The 15,437-nt window shown below is 41.0% G+C and overlaps 1 protein-coding gene across 1 annotated transcript; it reads left to right on the top strand.

The window, feature by feature from the left end:
* The first annotated feature begins 12,124 nt into the window (after positions 1 to 12,124).
* On the top strand, positions 12,125 to 15,234 carry LOC128513812 (uncharacterized). Its single transcript, XM_053487361.1, has 4 exons — positions 12,125 to 12,206; positions 14,177 to 14,548; positions 14,734 to 14,988; positions 15,125 to 15,234. Exons 1-4 carry the CDS (start codon positions 12,125 to 12,127, stop codon positions 15,232 to 15,234), a joined length of 819 nt encoding a protein of 272 aa, XP_053343336.1.
* Positions 15,235 to 15,437: the final 203 nt, after the last annotated feature.

Raw genomic sequence — 15,437 nt, 5'->3', positions numbered from 1 at the left:
TTATAGTCCATTGGCCATCATGCAGTAACCCCTTCCTCTCGGACTGCTGACGATTTTGCCACATTCTACGATGGGAAGATTGCAGCAATCCGCCAGTCCTTCGCTCTCAACCAAACTCCTACGGCAGAACCTCAGGACCTTTCCTTCCCTCCTTTAGCAGAATTTTCCAACCTGTCATCTGATGAGATTCAACAGATCATCTCGTCATCTAACCCCACCACCTGTTCATTAGACCCAATCCCTTCCACAATGCTCCAGGCCATCTCACGAGACCTCCTTCCCTTCACCACAGCCCTCATCAACCAATCCATATCATCTGGTCATGTTCCTGCCGCTTTTAAGAAGGCGAGGGTTATTCCCATCCTCAAGAAACCCTGCCTGGACCCATCAGAAGTTAACAACTATCGCCCGGTATCACTGCTCTCTTTTATTTCCAAAATTCTTGAAAGAACGGTTTATAATCAAATGTCTCTTTATCTCTCACAGAACAACCTTAATGACCCAAACCAATCTGGATTCAAAGTGGGACATTCCACAGAGACTGCCCTTCTGTCAGTCACTGAGAAGCTCCATGCTGCTAGATCTGCTAAACTTTCATCTGTCCTCATCCTCCTGGACCTGTCAGCTGCATTTGACACCGTGAACCACAAGATTCTATTATCTATTCTTACAAGCCTTGGAATTTGTGGAACAGCGTGGCAATGGTTTGCTTCTTACCTAAAAGATAGGTCATATGAGGTAACATGAAGGGGATCTACATCTGCCCCACGTAGACTCTCTACTGGTGTCCCGCAGGGCTCAGTACTTGGTCCTCTTCTGTTCTCCCTCTATACCCGGTCTCTTGGTAAGGTCATATCATCGCATGGATTCTCATACCACTGTTATGCAGACGACACCCAACTTGTTCTCTCCTTTCCTCCCTCTGACACTCAGGTTTCCACCCGGATCTCAGCATGTCTGGCAGACATCTCATTTTGGATGGCTGCTCATCAGCTGAAGCTCAATCTCAGTAAAACCGAACTGTTGTTTATCCCTTGTGACTCATCTCCAGGTCAAGACCTTGTGATATCCATGGACAACAACCAAATCACTCCCTCAACCACTGCCCGCAATCTTGGGGTAACTGTGGACAATCATCTGTCATTTTCCCCACACATCGCTAACCTTACTCGCTTTTGTCGATTTCTTCTTTACAATATCAGAAGAATTCGCCCATTTCTTTCTTCACAGGCTACTCAGGTGCTTGTTCAGTCTCTTGTTATTTCAAGACTGGACTACTGCAACTCACTCCTGGCAGGCCTGCCTTTGTCCACGATTCGTCCTCTGCAACTGATCCAGAATGCAGCAGCACGACTCGTTTTTAACCTTCCCAAGTTCTCCCACACCACCCCACTCCTCCGCTCCCTGCACTGGCTTTCTGTAGCTGCTCGCATCAAATTCAAAACACTGATGCTTGCCTACAAAGCCAAAAATGGCCCAGCACCCACCTACCTCTCTGCGCTAATTACACCACGCACTGCACCACGTTCCCCTCCGATCCTCCAGCACTGCTTGCCTCATCCCACCATCTCTCAGGGATCGAGGGCGGCATTCATCCAGGCTCTTTTCTGTTCTGGCGCCTAGGTGGTGGAATGAACTTCCGCTGGATGTCCGTACATCAGAGACTTTGACTATCTTTAAACGACTACTCAAGACGCATCTGTTTCTCCAGTACTTGGACTAACCCCCCCCCCCGAAAAAAAAAAAAAAACTCTTCTCAGATGTGTTGGACTAATGGTACTTAGTTATTAACCTAGTTAACCCAGTGTAAGTATGTATCCAATGTTGTAAACATTAAAGCACTTTTTGTAAGTCGCTCTGGATAAGAGCGTCTGCCAAATGCCTAAATGTAAATGTAAATGCAGTGTTGTTGGTCTTCTTTCACTTCATTTGCATATAAATGGACTCCTCCTCCTCATTCTCATATTGCGTCTTCTGGTCGTGATATTTCACAACAACTGTATACTGTCTTACCATTTTCTAAATACTTGCTTTTAACTAACTAACTACCTGACATATTGTTTATTTTATTGTCACATATCTGTCTCATTTCTATGGAAAAACTTGCTGCTAGCTGTGTTTCGTTGTAACTTGATGATAGATTTCCTACTTCTATGCTTCCATCTAAACTAGAATACAATTGTGATTCACTATATTGGGATCATCTTTACATTCCCTTGTTCCTTGTGTTATTACCACTTTTGGGGGCTTATTACTTCTATCATGACACACTATGCAGTCCTTTTTTGTTAAGGAGTCGGTTGTGAACTTCATCCATTGGTAGAACATATTTTTTCTATGTCAGGTCAGATTCTTTTTTTGTTTCCATGTACCTGTTTTATTATTTCTGGAATTATCGTTACATAGGTGGCTGACTCAGCATCTGGTGCGCTAGGTTGGCCTGGTATTTTTGCTGTACCACCATGCAAATGCAGTCGTACTAGGCATACTCCTTGTATTTTGCCGTTTGCTGACTTATTAAATGCACACCACTTATTGGAATTTAGTATTGCCTCAATCAATCCATCTAACGCGATCATCATTTTTGATTCAGGAGTTTTCTCTATTTCTACATAAATTCACACTTCTTCTTGGGGTCGTGACTTGTCTACCTCTATCTTAAAAGTTCCTTCCCAATTTTCTGTTCTTTCCCACATTGATAAGCCAGTTACCAGTCTTGCTCTAGTTACTTAGTACGCAACGTATTTGTTTCTCTTCAGTGTTCCACTTTGGTTTGCTCTTCTCACTTCTGGCGGCCCTACCATCAATTAGGCCAATCATTAGAAATATTACTATAACCATGGATTTCCTTCTGTCTTTTAGGGGGCAATAAAATGATGGTTTCACCATCAGGATCACAACGGTGACACGTGGGACTAAGGCCAAATAATCTACACAATGTGTTTCTTGGGGTGTTTTTTGTTGGGTATGTTCTCTCTACTGTAGTTGATTTAAATAATGTAATCACTATCTGAGCCAGTATCCGCTTCTAACTGTCTCTGCACTGGTTCAATTCTGGTACGTTTGTCTTCTCGCTGTCTAACTTGGGCTCTTGTTCGGTGAGAGGGTCCAGCTTGTTCTGCTTCTGCTTCCTCTTCTTCAAGCTCTGCTTTCCAGTCTTGTATATCTTCTTGGGGCCACTCTGGCCAATAGCCTTGTTCCTCTTCCTGCACTTCCCACGGCAACCCTTCAGTGCATTCGTATGGATCTGGTGCTTGTTGTCTGGGTCTTTCGTCATCTCTCTGAGGATCTGATTGCAAACCCCGAAGGTCCTGCTCTTGGAGAGTCAGTGTCCTCCTGAGGTAACCTGTCTCTTACCTGGTCCGGATTTGGTGCCTTGCAGCAATGATTCAAATGGTACCATACGTCTTTTACCTTTCACAGCAGTTGGAGTTGCCAACACCAACTTGTATGGTCCTTCCCTTCTAGCTTGGTTCCACTTTCTTTTGAACACTCAGATAAATACCCAGTCACCAGGCAGTACAGTTCTCTCGTCCTCTGCCTCAGCGTCCTCAGCTTGATCAGCTGCTCTCTGTCTGGTGTTATCGTGTATTGTTGATCCCTTAACATGTTGGAAAATAACTTTGTGTATTTCAGATAAGTGTTTCACATAATGATCGAGTTCACTTTGTAGTTGTTCAAGTGTGGGGCCTTTATAGGGCCCGCAAGTAAAGGAAGTGAGCAGAGGACTGCCAGTAAGCATTTCATACGGGGTTAGATGCGTGTTGCGGTTAGTTTGCAAACTCATGCCCATTAAGGCTAACGGCAAAGCTTGAAACCAGTTCATACCTGTCTTTGCACATATTTTAGCCAATTTCATCTTTAGAACTCCATTTACTTTCTCTACCATCCCCTGGGATTGGGGTGATACACACATCTAAATCTGTGCTTGATGTTTTACAATTGAGTTACTTTTTGTACTATTTTATTTGTAAAATGTTTTCTATTGTCTGAACTGATCGTGTCTGGAATTCCAAATCTTGGTATCACTTCTCTACGCAAGAATTTTGCTACTGTCGTTGCATCTTTTTTAGGCGTCGCTACAGCTTCAACCCATCTACTGAATCTATCTTCAACCACTAAGATGTATTGTTTTCCTTGCATCCTAGGTTTACCCACGTCCACATAGTCAAACATTATATGCCTGAACGGCCCATTCGGCTCTGGGATGTGTCCTATCGGCGATGTGATGTGCTTTCTAATGTTAAATCTAGCACAGATGTTGCAAAACTGTGATAAGGTTCGATAAACCATAGGACCTAGATAAGGCAACCACCATTCCTTTTGGATTCTTTTTATCACTTCCTCTCTTGCTATGTGAACATTTCCATGAACTTGTCTTATCAAGGTTAGAAGGTAATTTTGTGGTGCTACAAACTGCCCATTTGCACTTCGCCACACGTTAGTATCATTATTTTGTTGCTCCTCCTTTGATCCATTTACGAATCTCTTCACTACCAGACACACTCGACCCACTACAGTTCGCTTATCGTCCAAACCGTTCCACGGACGATGCAATCTCTCATCTCCTCCATACATCTCTCACTCACCTGGACACTCTGAGGGGGAATTATGTGAAAATGCTCTTCATCGACTACAGTTCTGCATTTAATACCATAATTCCCTCCACACTTACCACCAAGCTGGAGCACCTGGGACTCAGCTCATCTATGTGTCAGTGGATCTCCAACTTCCTAACTGGCAGACCACAGGCAGTAAGGATGGGCGGACATGTCTCAGCCCCTCTCACTCTCAGCACTGGAGCCCCCCAGGGTTGTGTTCTGAGCCCCCTGCTGTACTCTCTGTACACCCACGACTGCGTGGCCACTACCAGCTCCACCACCATCATCAAGTTCGCTGACGACACTGTTGTGGTGGGCCTGATCACGAACAATGATGAGACGGCCTACCTGGAGGAGGTTGGAAATCTGGAGAACTGGTGCCAGAGGAACAATCTCCTCCTGAACGTCAGTAAGACAAAGGAGCTGATAGTGGACTTTAGTACAAAGCAGGTGAGGAACTACCAGACCCCCGTCATCAACAGGAGCCCAGTGGAGAGAGTGGACAGCTTCAGATACCTCGGTGTTCACATCACGCAGGACCTGGCATGGTCCTGTCACATCAACACCGTGGTAAAAAAGGCCCGGCAGCGTCTCTACCACCTCAGACGCTTGAGAGACTTTAGACTGCCCTCCAAGGTGCTCAGGAATTTCTACTCCTGCACCATCGAGAGCATCCTGACGGGAAATATCACGACCTGGTTCGGGAACAGCACCATGCAGGACAGACGAGCTCTACAGAGGGTGGTGCGATCAGCTGAGCGCATCATCCGCATCGAGCTCCCTGACCTGCACTCGATCTACAACAAGCGGTGCTTGACCAAGGCCAGGAAGATCGTGAAGGACCTCAGCCACCCCAATAACGGACTGTTTACTCTGTTGCGGTCTGGGAAGCGATTCCGCTCCTTGAAGGCCAACACAGAGAGACTGAGGAGGAGCTTCTTCCCGCAGGCGATAAGGTCTCTCAACCACAACCACACCACTATGCAGAACTACACAATATTTTCATAATTGGTCAAATCCATCAATCTTCTTACATCCATGAACACTATGGACAATTACACGCTCACCTACCTTCATATATACACTACATGTCGTACGTTACATCCTGGACCATTGCACAAAGACACTTTAATAACTTTGCACACCTACCTTCACAACTACACTACATTTTACAGTTTTACGTTTACATCCTGGACCAGTGCACAAAGTCACTTTAATAACCTCTGCACTAAGACACTTTGTTCCATGCATATTTGCACACACCGTAAAGTATATTTCAATTTGCACAGTATATTTCTATTTTGTACATCCTATTTCTATTTTTATTTTTAGTTCTATTTTTTCATAGCACATTTCTATTTTTATTTTTAGTTCTATTTTTCCTAGTTTAATTTAATTTTGTAATTTAATTTCTATCGTATTTCTTTTATTCATATTTATTTCTTATTTGTAAAATTTAACTCTCTTCTAGGGTCAATGGCAGTCGTATAATACATTTCACTACATTTCGTACTGTGTATGTTTGTGTATGTGACAAATAAAATTTGAATTTGAATTTGAATTTGATTTGAATCTCTTCTCCTGATGCTGCTGCCTGCATGTTTACTAGTGAGGTTAAATCTGGTGTAGGGGGCACATAATCTGGTACAAGTAATAACCTTTCTTTCTGACTCTGGACTTGAGCCAGGTTCATCAGAACCAGTGCTCAATTCTGGTGACCTTGGTTCATTATCTCTCTGCGGACTAGGTTCTGGTTGTGCTGCTGTTTATGGCATCATATATATATATATATATATTTTTGGTTTACTGCTGCTTTCTTTGCTGCTTCATCTGCTGCCTCATTTCCATCACTAACGAAAGTACCATCTTTTTATGTGCTGCACATTTAACTATGGCTAGCCTTGATTTATTTCTATCCCTATCTCTAAACCATGACCCATCCACAAAAAATATACTATCTGGATGTGACAGAGGTTGGTTCTCTTTAATCTTGGTGTGTTTTTAGATATTCTGCTGACACTAGATGACAATTGTGGGGATCTCCCTCTGCTGGGGTCATTATACGATCTGCTGGATTTACTGTCTGACACTTCGTATAATCAATTCAGGTGCAGAGAGTATTACATCGTACCTAGCATTTGTAATTTACAAAGTATGGACTGGTCAGGAGTGCGTGTAATGCGTGGGTGGTGTACAGCGTTACTGGATGTCCCATAGTAATTGATGTTGCTTTCTCATAAGCAAATGCTGCCGCTGCCACCCCTCGGTAGCAGGGAGGCATTCCTTTTTCAATATTATCAAGCACTGTACTGTAATAAGCAATTGGTTGCTTGCTAGGACCTTGTTGTTAAGTCAGAACCCCCGTGCCAAAACCGTCACGCTCTGAGAGATACAGGTGGAATGGTTTATTTACTCTGGGCTAGCAAGTGCTGGTGCTGTGTGCTGTGTGCTGAGTGCTGAGTTCTCTTTTTAGCTGTTTAAAAGCTTCTAGTGCTTCAGGTGTCCATCCTAACACTGCACTATTTTTTGCTTGTCCAGTTACTTTGACTATTGCTCTCAAGTGTGATGTTTTTAATGCAAAGTCACAAATCAAGTCTCTACTAAATCCTACCATGCCTGGATATTCTACCTTCTGTTTACAAAATTGCAACTTTTCTCTGCCTCCTTTTTGTCTATTTTCAGCTAGTACGGTCAGGACTCCTAACGAGTCTGCTTACTAAAAATGCTGAACACAAATCAGTGTACTACTGTGTATCTTCTGGTGTATTGGACAGTAGTGTGTGTGGATGAGGCACTACAGGTAATTCTGCTACCACAATTTGATTTATGGCTCGTAAGTCATACACAAGTCTCCATTTATCTGAGTTGGGCTTCTTGACAGGAAATGTAGGAGTGCTGCAAGGACTTTTAGTAGGCGTTAATACTCCAGCTTCTAATAAACCATCTATAGTAGGTTTAATCCCTGCCATAGCTTAAGGTGTCAATGGGTATTATCTTTGACAAGGAAATGTTGCATTTGGTCTTATTTTTATTAAAGCTTGTCCTCCAGACTTGACTAATTCTACATCTGTACAATGCTTTGTCCATTGTCTTTCTGGAATTATTTTCAGTAATTTCTCTTCTAATGCTAACTCTTTTTCATCTATCTGTCCTTACCATCTTAACTGACATTTGTGTATGCGATGACAACGGCATGTTACACATCCCCCTCTGAGGGTGTGTTGACAACGTCATGTTCCCATCTATCTCTGTATGTGTTGCCCTCATTCTATCTATTCCCGAAAATGTTAATTTTAAAAATCTCTGATCTTGTGAAATATGTACAGAAGGATTAGAGGTCTGTTCCCAGTTAGTCACTTCAGCTGCTTGCTTAACCATCAGTCCTATTTCTTTGGATTGTGTCTTTTCCCCCACTACTAGAGAAATGTAAGTGCTGTGTTAGGTACTTGATGCCAGTATTTTATTTGTTCAGTCAGGTGTACAATGATTGCTGCTCCTGGTGCACCTACAATTATATCTCCTGGTACCACGTTAGAGACTGTGTTCTCCATCACATCTGTCCATAATTGTGCATATTCTTCATCTTGACTTCCTTGGCTGTAGTGCATGGTACAGTGCAGTGGCAAGGTTGCTCTTTTGCAATCTGGTCGACGTTGCATAATCCATTTTTCCCATAGATTCTGTGCATGTTGAGCTCCTTTGCCCTCACACAGCAGCCAGTATACTGTCTCTGAGTTATTTTGTTTCTCTGTAATCTGTAAGGAATGTCCTATTGTTACATACAGTCCTTTAAATTGACTGAAGTAGTAGGTAAAAATAACAAAGATGCTGCTATGATGGTGTCTTCTTATGTTATTATTTGGGCCTCTGTGAAGTGCAATATCTGTGATAGTCCCGAAAAGCCTTTGGTTTTTATCGTATTGCTTGAGAGAGGGAGCTGTGAGCCTATACATGAGTATGTGGCACCTGTGACAATCATAAATGGAATTGGTTGTGAATTATTTATAGACACCATTACTGTTGGTTCTTGTTGTGGATGCAGTGTTGAGACGTACTGCATCTGCTCCCCCTCTGGCTCCTCTGGCCTCGTCAATTCCAGTTCTGTGTGGGTCCCATCCAGGGACCCGCCCAGTGATTTTGGGGTTATCCTTGTGTCCATGTTCCAGTGGGTTGTTTTGGATCAGGAGGTCCCATATTCCCTTGAGGTGCTTGTGCTGCTCAATATGGTCTTTGAGGACAGTTTGTAGTTCAACTGTAGTCCAAATTTTCCATGTCACTTGTGGGCAGTTTCTTCTACCATGTCCTGCTCCTCCCCACTGCCAGCACTGCATGTCTTGAGTATTCTGGCCCATTTGTCCTGGGGCATTCATTCTGAATTGTTGTCTTCTTGGTTGCTGTTGGTATGGTCCCCTTTGTCCCCTGCCCCCATTAGCCCTGGGGCCCTGTCTTTGCCACCTCATGGGTGGATTTTGTACTTGTTGGTTTCCAGGGTGCACATAAGTTGGAGGGTATTTAGCTGCTGTTGGTTGTTGTATTTGCTGTACTAGTCCAGCAGGGGGTAGTGGTGTCTGATTTTCAGGCCCCATTACTGCTGCTTGAGCTTGGCCTTTTCATTCCTCCTTTTACCTTTTTCTTTTCCCCAGTTGTATTTTGTATAACTGGGTTGCAATTGACTCAGCAGCTTCCTATAGTGGGTACATGACCCCTACCCTTCTGTTGTATGTGTTCCTTAGTATATGATGGTGGTCTCTCTAATTCTAAGTTTCTTTTTTTATTATTATTATTAATTTTATTTATTTATTTATTTATTTATTTATTTATTTATTTATTTTTCCCTTTCTTCACTCCCTTCTAACTTCTAATCCTTCTTTCCTGACTTTGTGACTTCAGTTTGTCTCTTTTCCTCCTTTTCTTTTCCTTCATTTTCAAACCATTCTACAATTTTTAGCTTTTGCCCTAATTTAATCCTTCCCTTTCTACCCTTCTTTTTAGTTTTATATCTGAGCATTAAAAAAAATTTTTTTTTTTTTTTCTACAATACTCTTCTTTAAAAGGTTCCCTCTTTAGGCCATTGCAATTCTCCTAATGTCATGTCATGCCATTTTACCGTGCACTTTGTAATATATTTTTCATCCTCTTTATGTTTAACTATAATTGTGTCTGCAGTTGTCGCTGGCTTTGGCCATGCGTTTTTCTTTCTTTTTTTTTTTTACAGCAGAATAGTTTCCCCATTACACACTTCTGTTTTGATTTATATATTAAATCTAGCACAGATGTTGCAAAACTGTGATAAGGTTCGATAAACCATAGGACCTAGATAAGGCAACCACCATTCCTTTTGGATTCTTTTTATCACTTCCTCTCTTGCTATGTGAACATTTCCATGAACTTGTCTTATCAAGGTTAGAAGGTAATTTTGTGGTGCTACAAACTGCCCATTTGCACTTCGCCACACGTTAGTATCGTTATTTCCTATAGCTCTCTTACTATGTACTTTATAACTGCTACCGGTTTATAATAGCTGTTTTTTTTATATATATTTTTAAGCATTAATTTTCCACTGGTGTTAATATCAGAAGCATAACTATTTTGTCAAGGGTCTAAAAAATTCTTCTCCCGTCTGGTCCCACATGTATTAACGCAAATTCGCTATTGTTATCAACCACCCACATACAACTCAGCACTACCGGACCTGCCTCTGCTCTTATTAGTCTATATCTTTTTACTTTCCAACCTCCCGCGCATTCTTCTCAACGCAATGTATCAAAATCTGGGTATGTTTGCAGCAGTGAAATGAGCGGAGTTAAACAGATGAAATATGATGTAAGTAATAAAGTGTGTGTGTGTGTGTTGTCGTCCAGATCTAACACGTCAGGTATTAGATTAGAGTAAGCATTCACTCTCCCATGTCACACACTTTTTCTAAAAGTAAATCCTTTCCTGGATTATTCAATAAACATCTATATCTTTCACTCTGATCTGACTCCGAAACTCTAAACTTCCATTCGCACTTAGTTAAAACTCCTTCTTCTCTTATCTGCTCATCCCAGTTAATTTCTCTAACTCCACTTATTATCTGATCTCCTCAATTTCTTATATTTAATATTTGTTTAATTTGTAACCTAGGTGCATTTATTACTTTATGCACTATGTTTATTCTTATTAGTATTGTGTCGTCGACTACACAACACGTAAAGGTACCTTTTATATCTTACTTGAGCTTATCTTCAATAACTTATATGTTGCTGCGCATATGTACACTAATACTGTACAAAGGAATTATTATTTTATAATACTACTATGCTGACACATTTAACACCTGTACCACTTTTGTGTTACAGAGGAAGCTTATGTCACAGTGAGTTCTATGTCTAGTGGTATGTACCATAACCAAAAGTATCTTTTAATATATAATTATATATATATATATATATATATATATATATATATATATATATATATATATATATATATATCACTTATATGCTATTATCTTATACATTATTATTTATACTTATTATTACTTATAGCAAGTCAGAAAATCCAAAAAAGGTGTTTTTGGACTTCTCTATCTACTTATTAGGCTATCTCTAATGCCGTATCTCTTATTATCTATACATTATATTTTAGACATACACATAAATTCTACATAAGACTTTACACATAAATATAATACACACACACATTTATGAGACACACATGCAAGACATACAAACAACACACGACACAAGCGCTCCTTACAAAAATCTAAACAATTTTGAGTACTCGAAACAATAAAACAATTTATCACACAACACAACCTGGGCGCAGAAAACTTCAATACCACCTGTAGGAATTTTCAAAATTGCAATCGCCTTACGTTCCCTAGCGATACCTCATATACATGGGTTCTAGCCCCAGGAAACTTGATTGCAGTACTGTTCCTAGCGATACCTCACACAAGTGGGTTCTAGCCCTAGGACTCGAGATTACAGTACAAACACCTACAGAACTTTTTCACAATAAAACCTAAAAAACAACACCTGGCTGCACTCGCGTCTCAGAACGGTGAGTCACCTATATGTTCTGTGCCTAACGGCGGACTCAGAAATTTTTCACCTGCCACGTCTGGAGCCGCAGCTCCTACTTAGTGTATTGCAGGACTTTTTCGTGGATCCAGCCCCACTGGTTGGCGATTCCTCGTCAGGTCTCAACCTAACACAGTGGCGTTACCTTACTTATCACACAACGTATAAAATTATAAAATGTATATAAAACAAAAATCACACAACAAACATAAAACACACGGAGATCTCCTAATGTGTCGTTACTTCATCCAGTCTTTTTATATAATAACAAAAATGTAGCAATTAATTTATCAATTCAATTTATCAATTTTGGCAACTTTAAAATTACAGTGTTCAATATACCTCAGGATTACCTCCTCCAGCTGGAAGCACGCGCTCCTAACAGACCATGAACATCTAATGCAGAATTCGATAAAACAGGTTTCTGCTTACCTTTGTCTATAATGGCGCCAGTTGATGGTCTGTCAGGTCGCGCTGGTCCCGGTCACCGGAGAAGCCCTCCGTGAAGGCAATCACGTCGGGGTCACCAAGAACTGTGGTGGATTTTTTTATTCTCCCCACACCGAAGTTGCCCTAATTTAAAATATTAACCAAATACTGTAACTTTTAGTAAAAGAAATCAAAGAAAGACTCCGGATTCTATGCAGATCTGGATAAAGTAAGGATAAGTTTTATTGCAACAATAAAACAAAGTGAGCCAGCCTTGAAAATGCCTAGGTTATGAATCTAGCCATCACCAAGGACAGACTGATCTGGCTGTGCCATACATGCTTTTTTATACAGTTTTTTTAAGGGGTGGGGCGCTCACCTTGTCCCCTCCTCTGTACATCTCTTACCAAATTATTAACCCATTACAATCATACTTCCCTCAAACTTGTTTCATTACATTATATACCTCGTCATCTGACTCCATATTTTTTTCCATTATAACTTATTTTTGTTGCAAAATAACTTTCCATTATCTTTTCACTTTGTTTATTTTAAAAAAAATAGGGATGGCGCTTATTTTTCTTATACATTTTGGTTATTTATATGTGTTCCTTTAATTTGACATCACAGTTAAGATCACCTCATGAGTCAGCTGACATTACATCATGTCCAGGGACTTTTTCTCACCAGGTGCTTTTGGGTGCTCGGTGTACAAAGATTACATCATATGTTCTAGGGTACACACTGTCCACTAAGCATCTCACATCTAAGATGGCAACCTATCTAGAGTTCATTTGAGTTCATACTGCACACTGAACATGATGTCCTTGCTACTGTGACATCACATTGTCCTTGACTCGACTTTGTTCTCCATACCCCATCTCTATGTTCTTTTTTACTTAGTTTTTTGTTACATGCACAAATATATTTAATTAAAATTAGCTTACTAATAACAATCAAGAGTCGGTATCCCCTGCCTCTGATGTCCACAGCTTTAGACCTTCGATAGGAGGGGCCCAAATCTTCACTATGCTGGACCCCTGCAGTGCAGATCTCTCCGTTTCAGAGGATCACATCTTACAGTAGTGAATTGTTTGTCCACAGCTACCTAATTTCATCCCCCTGTCTGGTTTCCCCAAATGTTTTCTGGCCTCAGGGATTCCCTATGGGGATCACCTCAGATCATGAATTCCAAATCTCTGCTCAACTCTGGTCTGCCTACTGTATATTTATGACACCCAGTTTATCTTCAGGATATTACCCACAAACCAATGGCCAGATAAAGAAAGCTAACCAGGACCTGGAGATGGCTATTCGCTGCATGACCACTAAACACTCCCATTCTTGCGACACCATAGGAAGCAAACAAAACAACACAGCACTTCCAGGTCCTAACTCCACTCCGGAGCTTCTCTCGGCATGCTTAACATTTCTCCACTGCACACCAATACCTGATTAACTAAACAGCTTAGTCTTGAAAGCATAGCAAGAGATTCAGCTAGTGTCACTTGTGTGCCTCACGCTTACCTTTTGGTGTCATATTTAATTGTCATACTCAGTGTGTTCTTGATTCGTTGCCGACCCTGCTCGTTCTCTGGATTTCTCTCTCGCCTTTGCCATTTGGAACCTTGCATTATTCGAATCAATATCAGGCTGGTGATCATGCTCCATACAACAAGAAAGGATTCCCTTGCCCCTGCTTCTGGGCTCATGAATCTTCGCTTAGGTCATCACTCTGTTCCCAACACATCATAGGGGATTCTGCCATCTCTAACACAGAGCTTATCTGATCTTCTCCCTTGCCCTTGAGCATTTAAGTCATCAGTGCTTTAATAGTGCATGCCCTTTATTTACTAAATATATATTTTTTTATTTAAATATGTCTTTGGGTTGAAAACACGAAAGAATTGCAGTGTGTGTGTATGTGTGTGTGATCTACCCTGAAGTGTAAATAATCTTATGTGTAAAAAAAAAAGGGGTAATAAATATAAATGAAAAAATGCATACAGGTATGAATATTTACAGATATAAAGGCTATTTTATAAGTCTCCTTTAATCTCTATTTATTTCTCTACACAGGTGTTCCCACTCAGGACAGTAGATGGGGTGTGAATTATCCTGATAATCCGATCTGTGCTGTGAGAGGATTCAGTGTCTCCATTCCCTGTAGTTATTATTATCCAACATCAAATCCCAACATTCAGGTGACACAAATGCTTTGGTGCTCAATGAACAACAACATAGATGTGTGTGAAACCCCTCCGTATGTTTATAACAGCTCATCAAACACCAAGTCAGACTTTGAGTACGTTGGAGACAACAAATCAAACTGCACTTTGTTAATCCACAATGTACAGTTCAATTATTCTGGAGAGTACAGATTCAGATTTATAACTAATGTGCCCGGTGGCAGATGGACAGGTGCTCCTGGAGTGAATCTACAAACTGCAGGTAAAATTTAATTATTAAAATAAAAATATTCATTATCTGCATTATTTTTTTTCCTCACTTAGTGGAATAAATTATAGTATAGCAGATATTTTACTTGTCTGATGTTAATTATTTAATACTACATGTTTATCTGTGTGTGAAATCCTGATTGAGTGACGTGGAGTCTTTCCTGCTCTCTGAAAAAGATTTAAAGGTGTCACTAATCAGGCTCAGTGGAAACCGAACCCTTAAACAAGGACACTCGTTAAATCTGACGTGTGATGTGACCTGCACACACAGTTCCTCACAGTTTGTGTGGTCTAAGAACAACGAGCAGTTAAATCCATCAGGACCTGTTCTTCACTTTCCTGCTCTAACCGTGAGGGATTCTGGGAATTACACCTGCACTTGGAAAACCAAGGAGACGTCAGGATCTAAAACCATCAGCCTTCAGGTCGAGGGTGGGTCCGTCTGCTCACAACACTCCTGAATGTCTCGAGTGATTATTGAAGGAAATAAAGTGACTTGTGTTTAGTTAAATATTCACATATGAAATATTATTGTTCTTACAAACTTGAAAAACAGGAACTCTTGAAGATCTTGAGAAGCCTCATCGTTGGTCAGTCTGGATGATTGTTGGTGTGACAGCTGGAGTGAGTGTCATCATCGCAGTCATTTTAGGAGCTGTGATTTACAGCAGGAGGTAAAACTCACCATGATTTTATACAATACATTCTATACAATCTAAACACTGTCTCATTTCAGGCATAGACTTTTGCCATTTAACACCAGCAATTAACAACAATTAACATGCAGGTTGTGCCTCAGAAACAGGTCTCTGTGTGAGAGCCGAAGCGGAAGTGTCCACACTGAGCAGCAGAAGGAGGACGATTTTCATATATATGCCAAT

This window comes from Clarias gariepinus, chromosome 26, assembly GCF_024256425.1.
Source record: "Clarias gariepinus isolate MV-2021 ecotype Netherlands chromosome 26, CGAR_prim_01v2, whole genome shotgun sequence".
NCBI lineage: Eukaryota > Metazoa > Chordata > Actinopteri > Siluriformes > Clariidae > Clarias > Clarias gariepinus.
This window is presented reverse-complemented; position numbering and strand designations above follow the sequence as displayed.

Excerpts from the sequence above, each read along its gene's own strand:
- LOC128513812 (XM_053487361.1), top strand. The coding sequence starts at position 12,125 with ATGGTCTGTCAGGTCGCGCTGGTCCCGGTCACCGGAGAAGCCCTCCGT. Across the intron at positions 12,207-14,176 it reads CGGGGTCACCAAGAACTGTG|GTGTTCCCACTCAGGACAGT; the intron begins GTGGATTTTTTT and ends TTCTCTACACAG. Across the intron at positions 14,989-15,124 it reads CATCAGCCTTCAGGTCGAGG|ATCTTGAGAAGCCTCATCGT; the intron begins GTGGGTCCGTCT and ends GAACTCTTGAAG.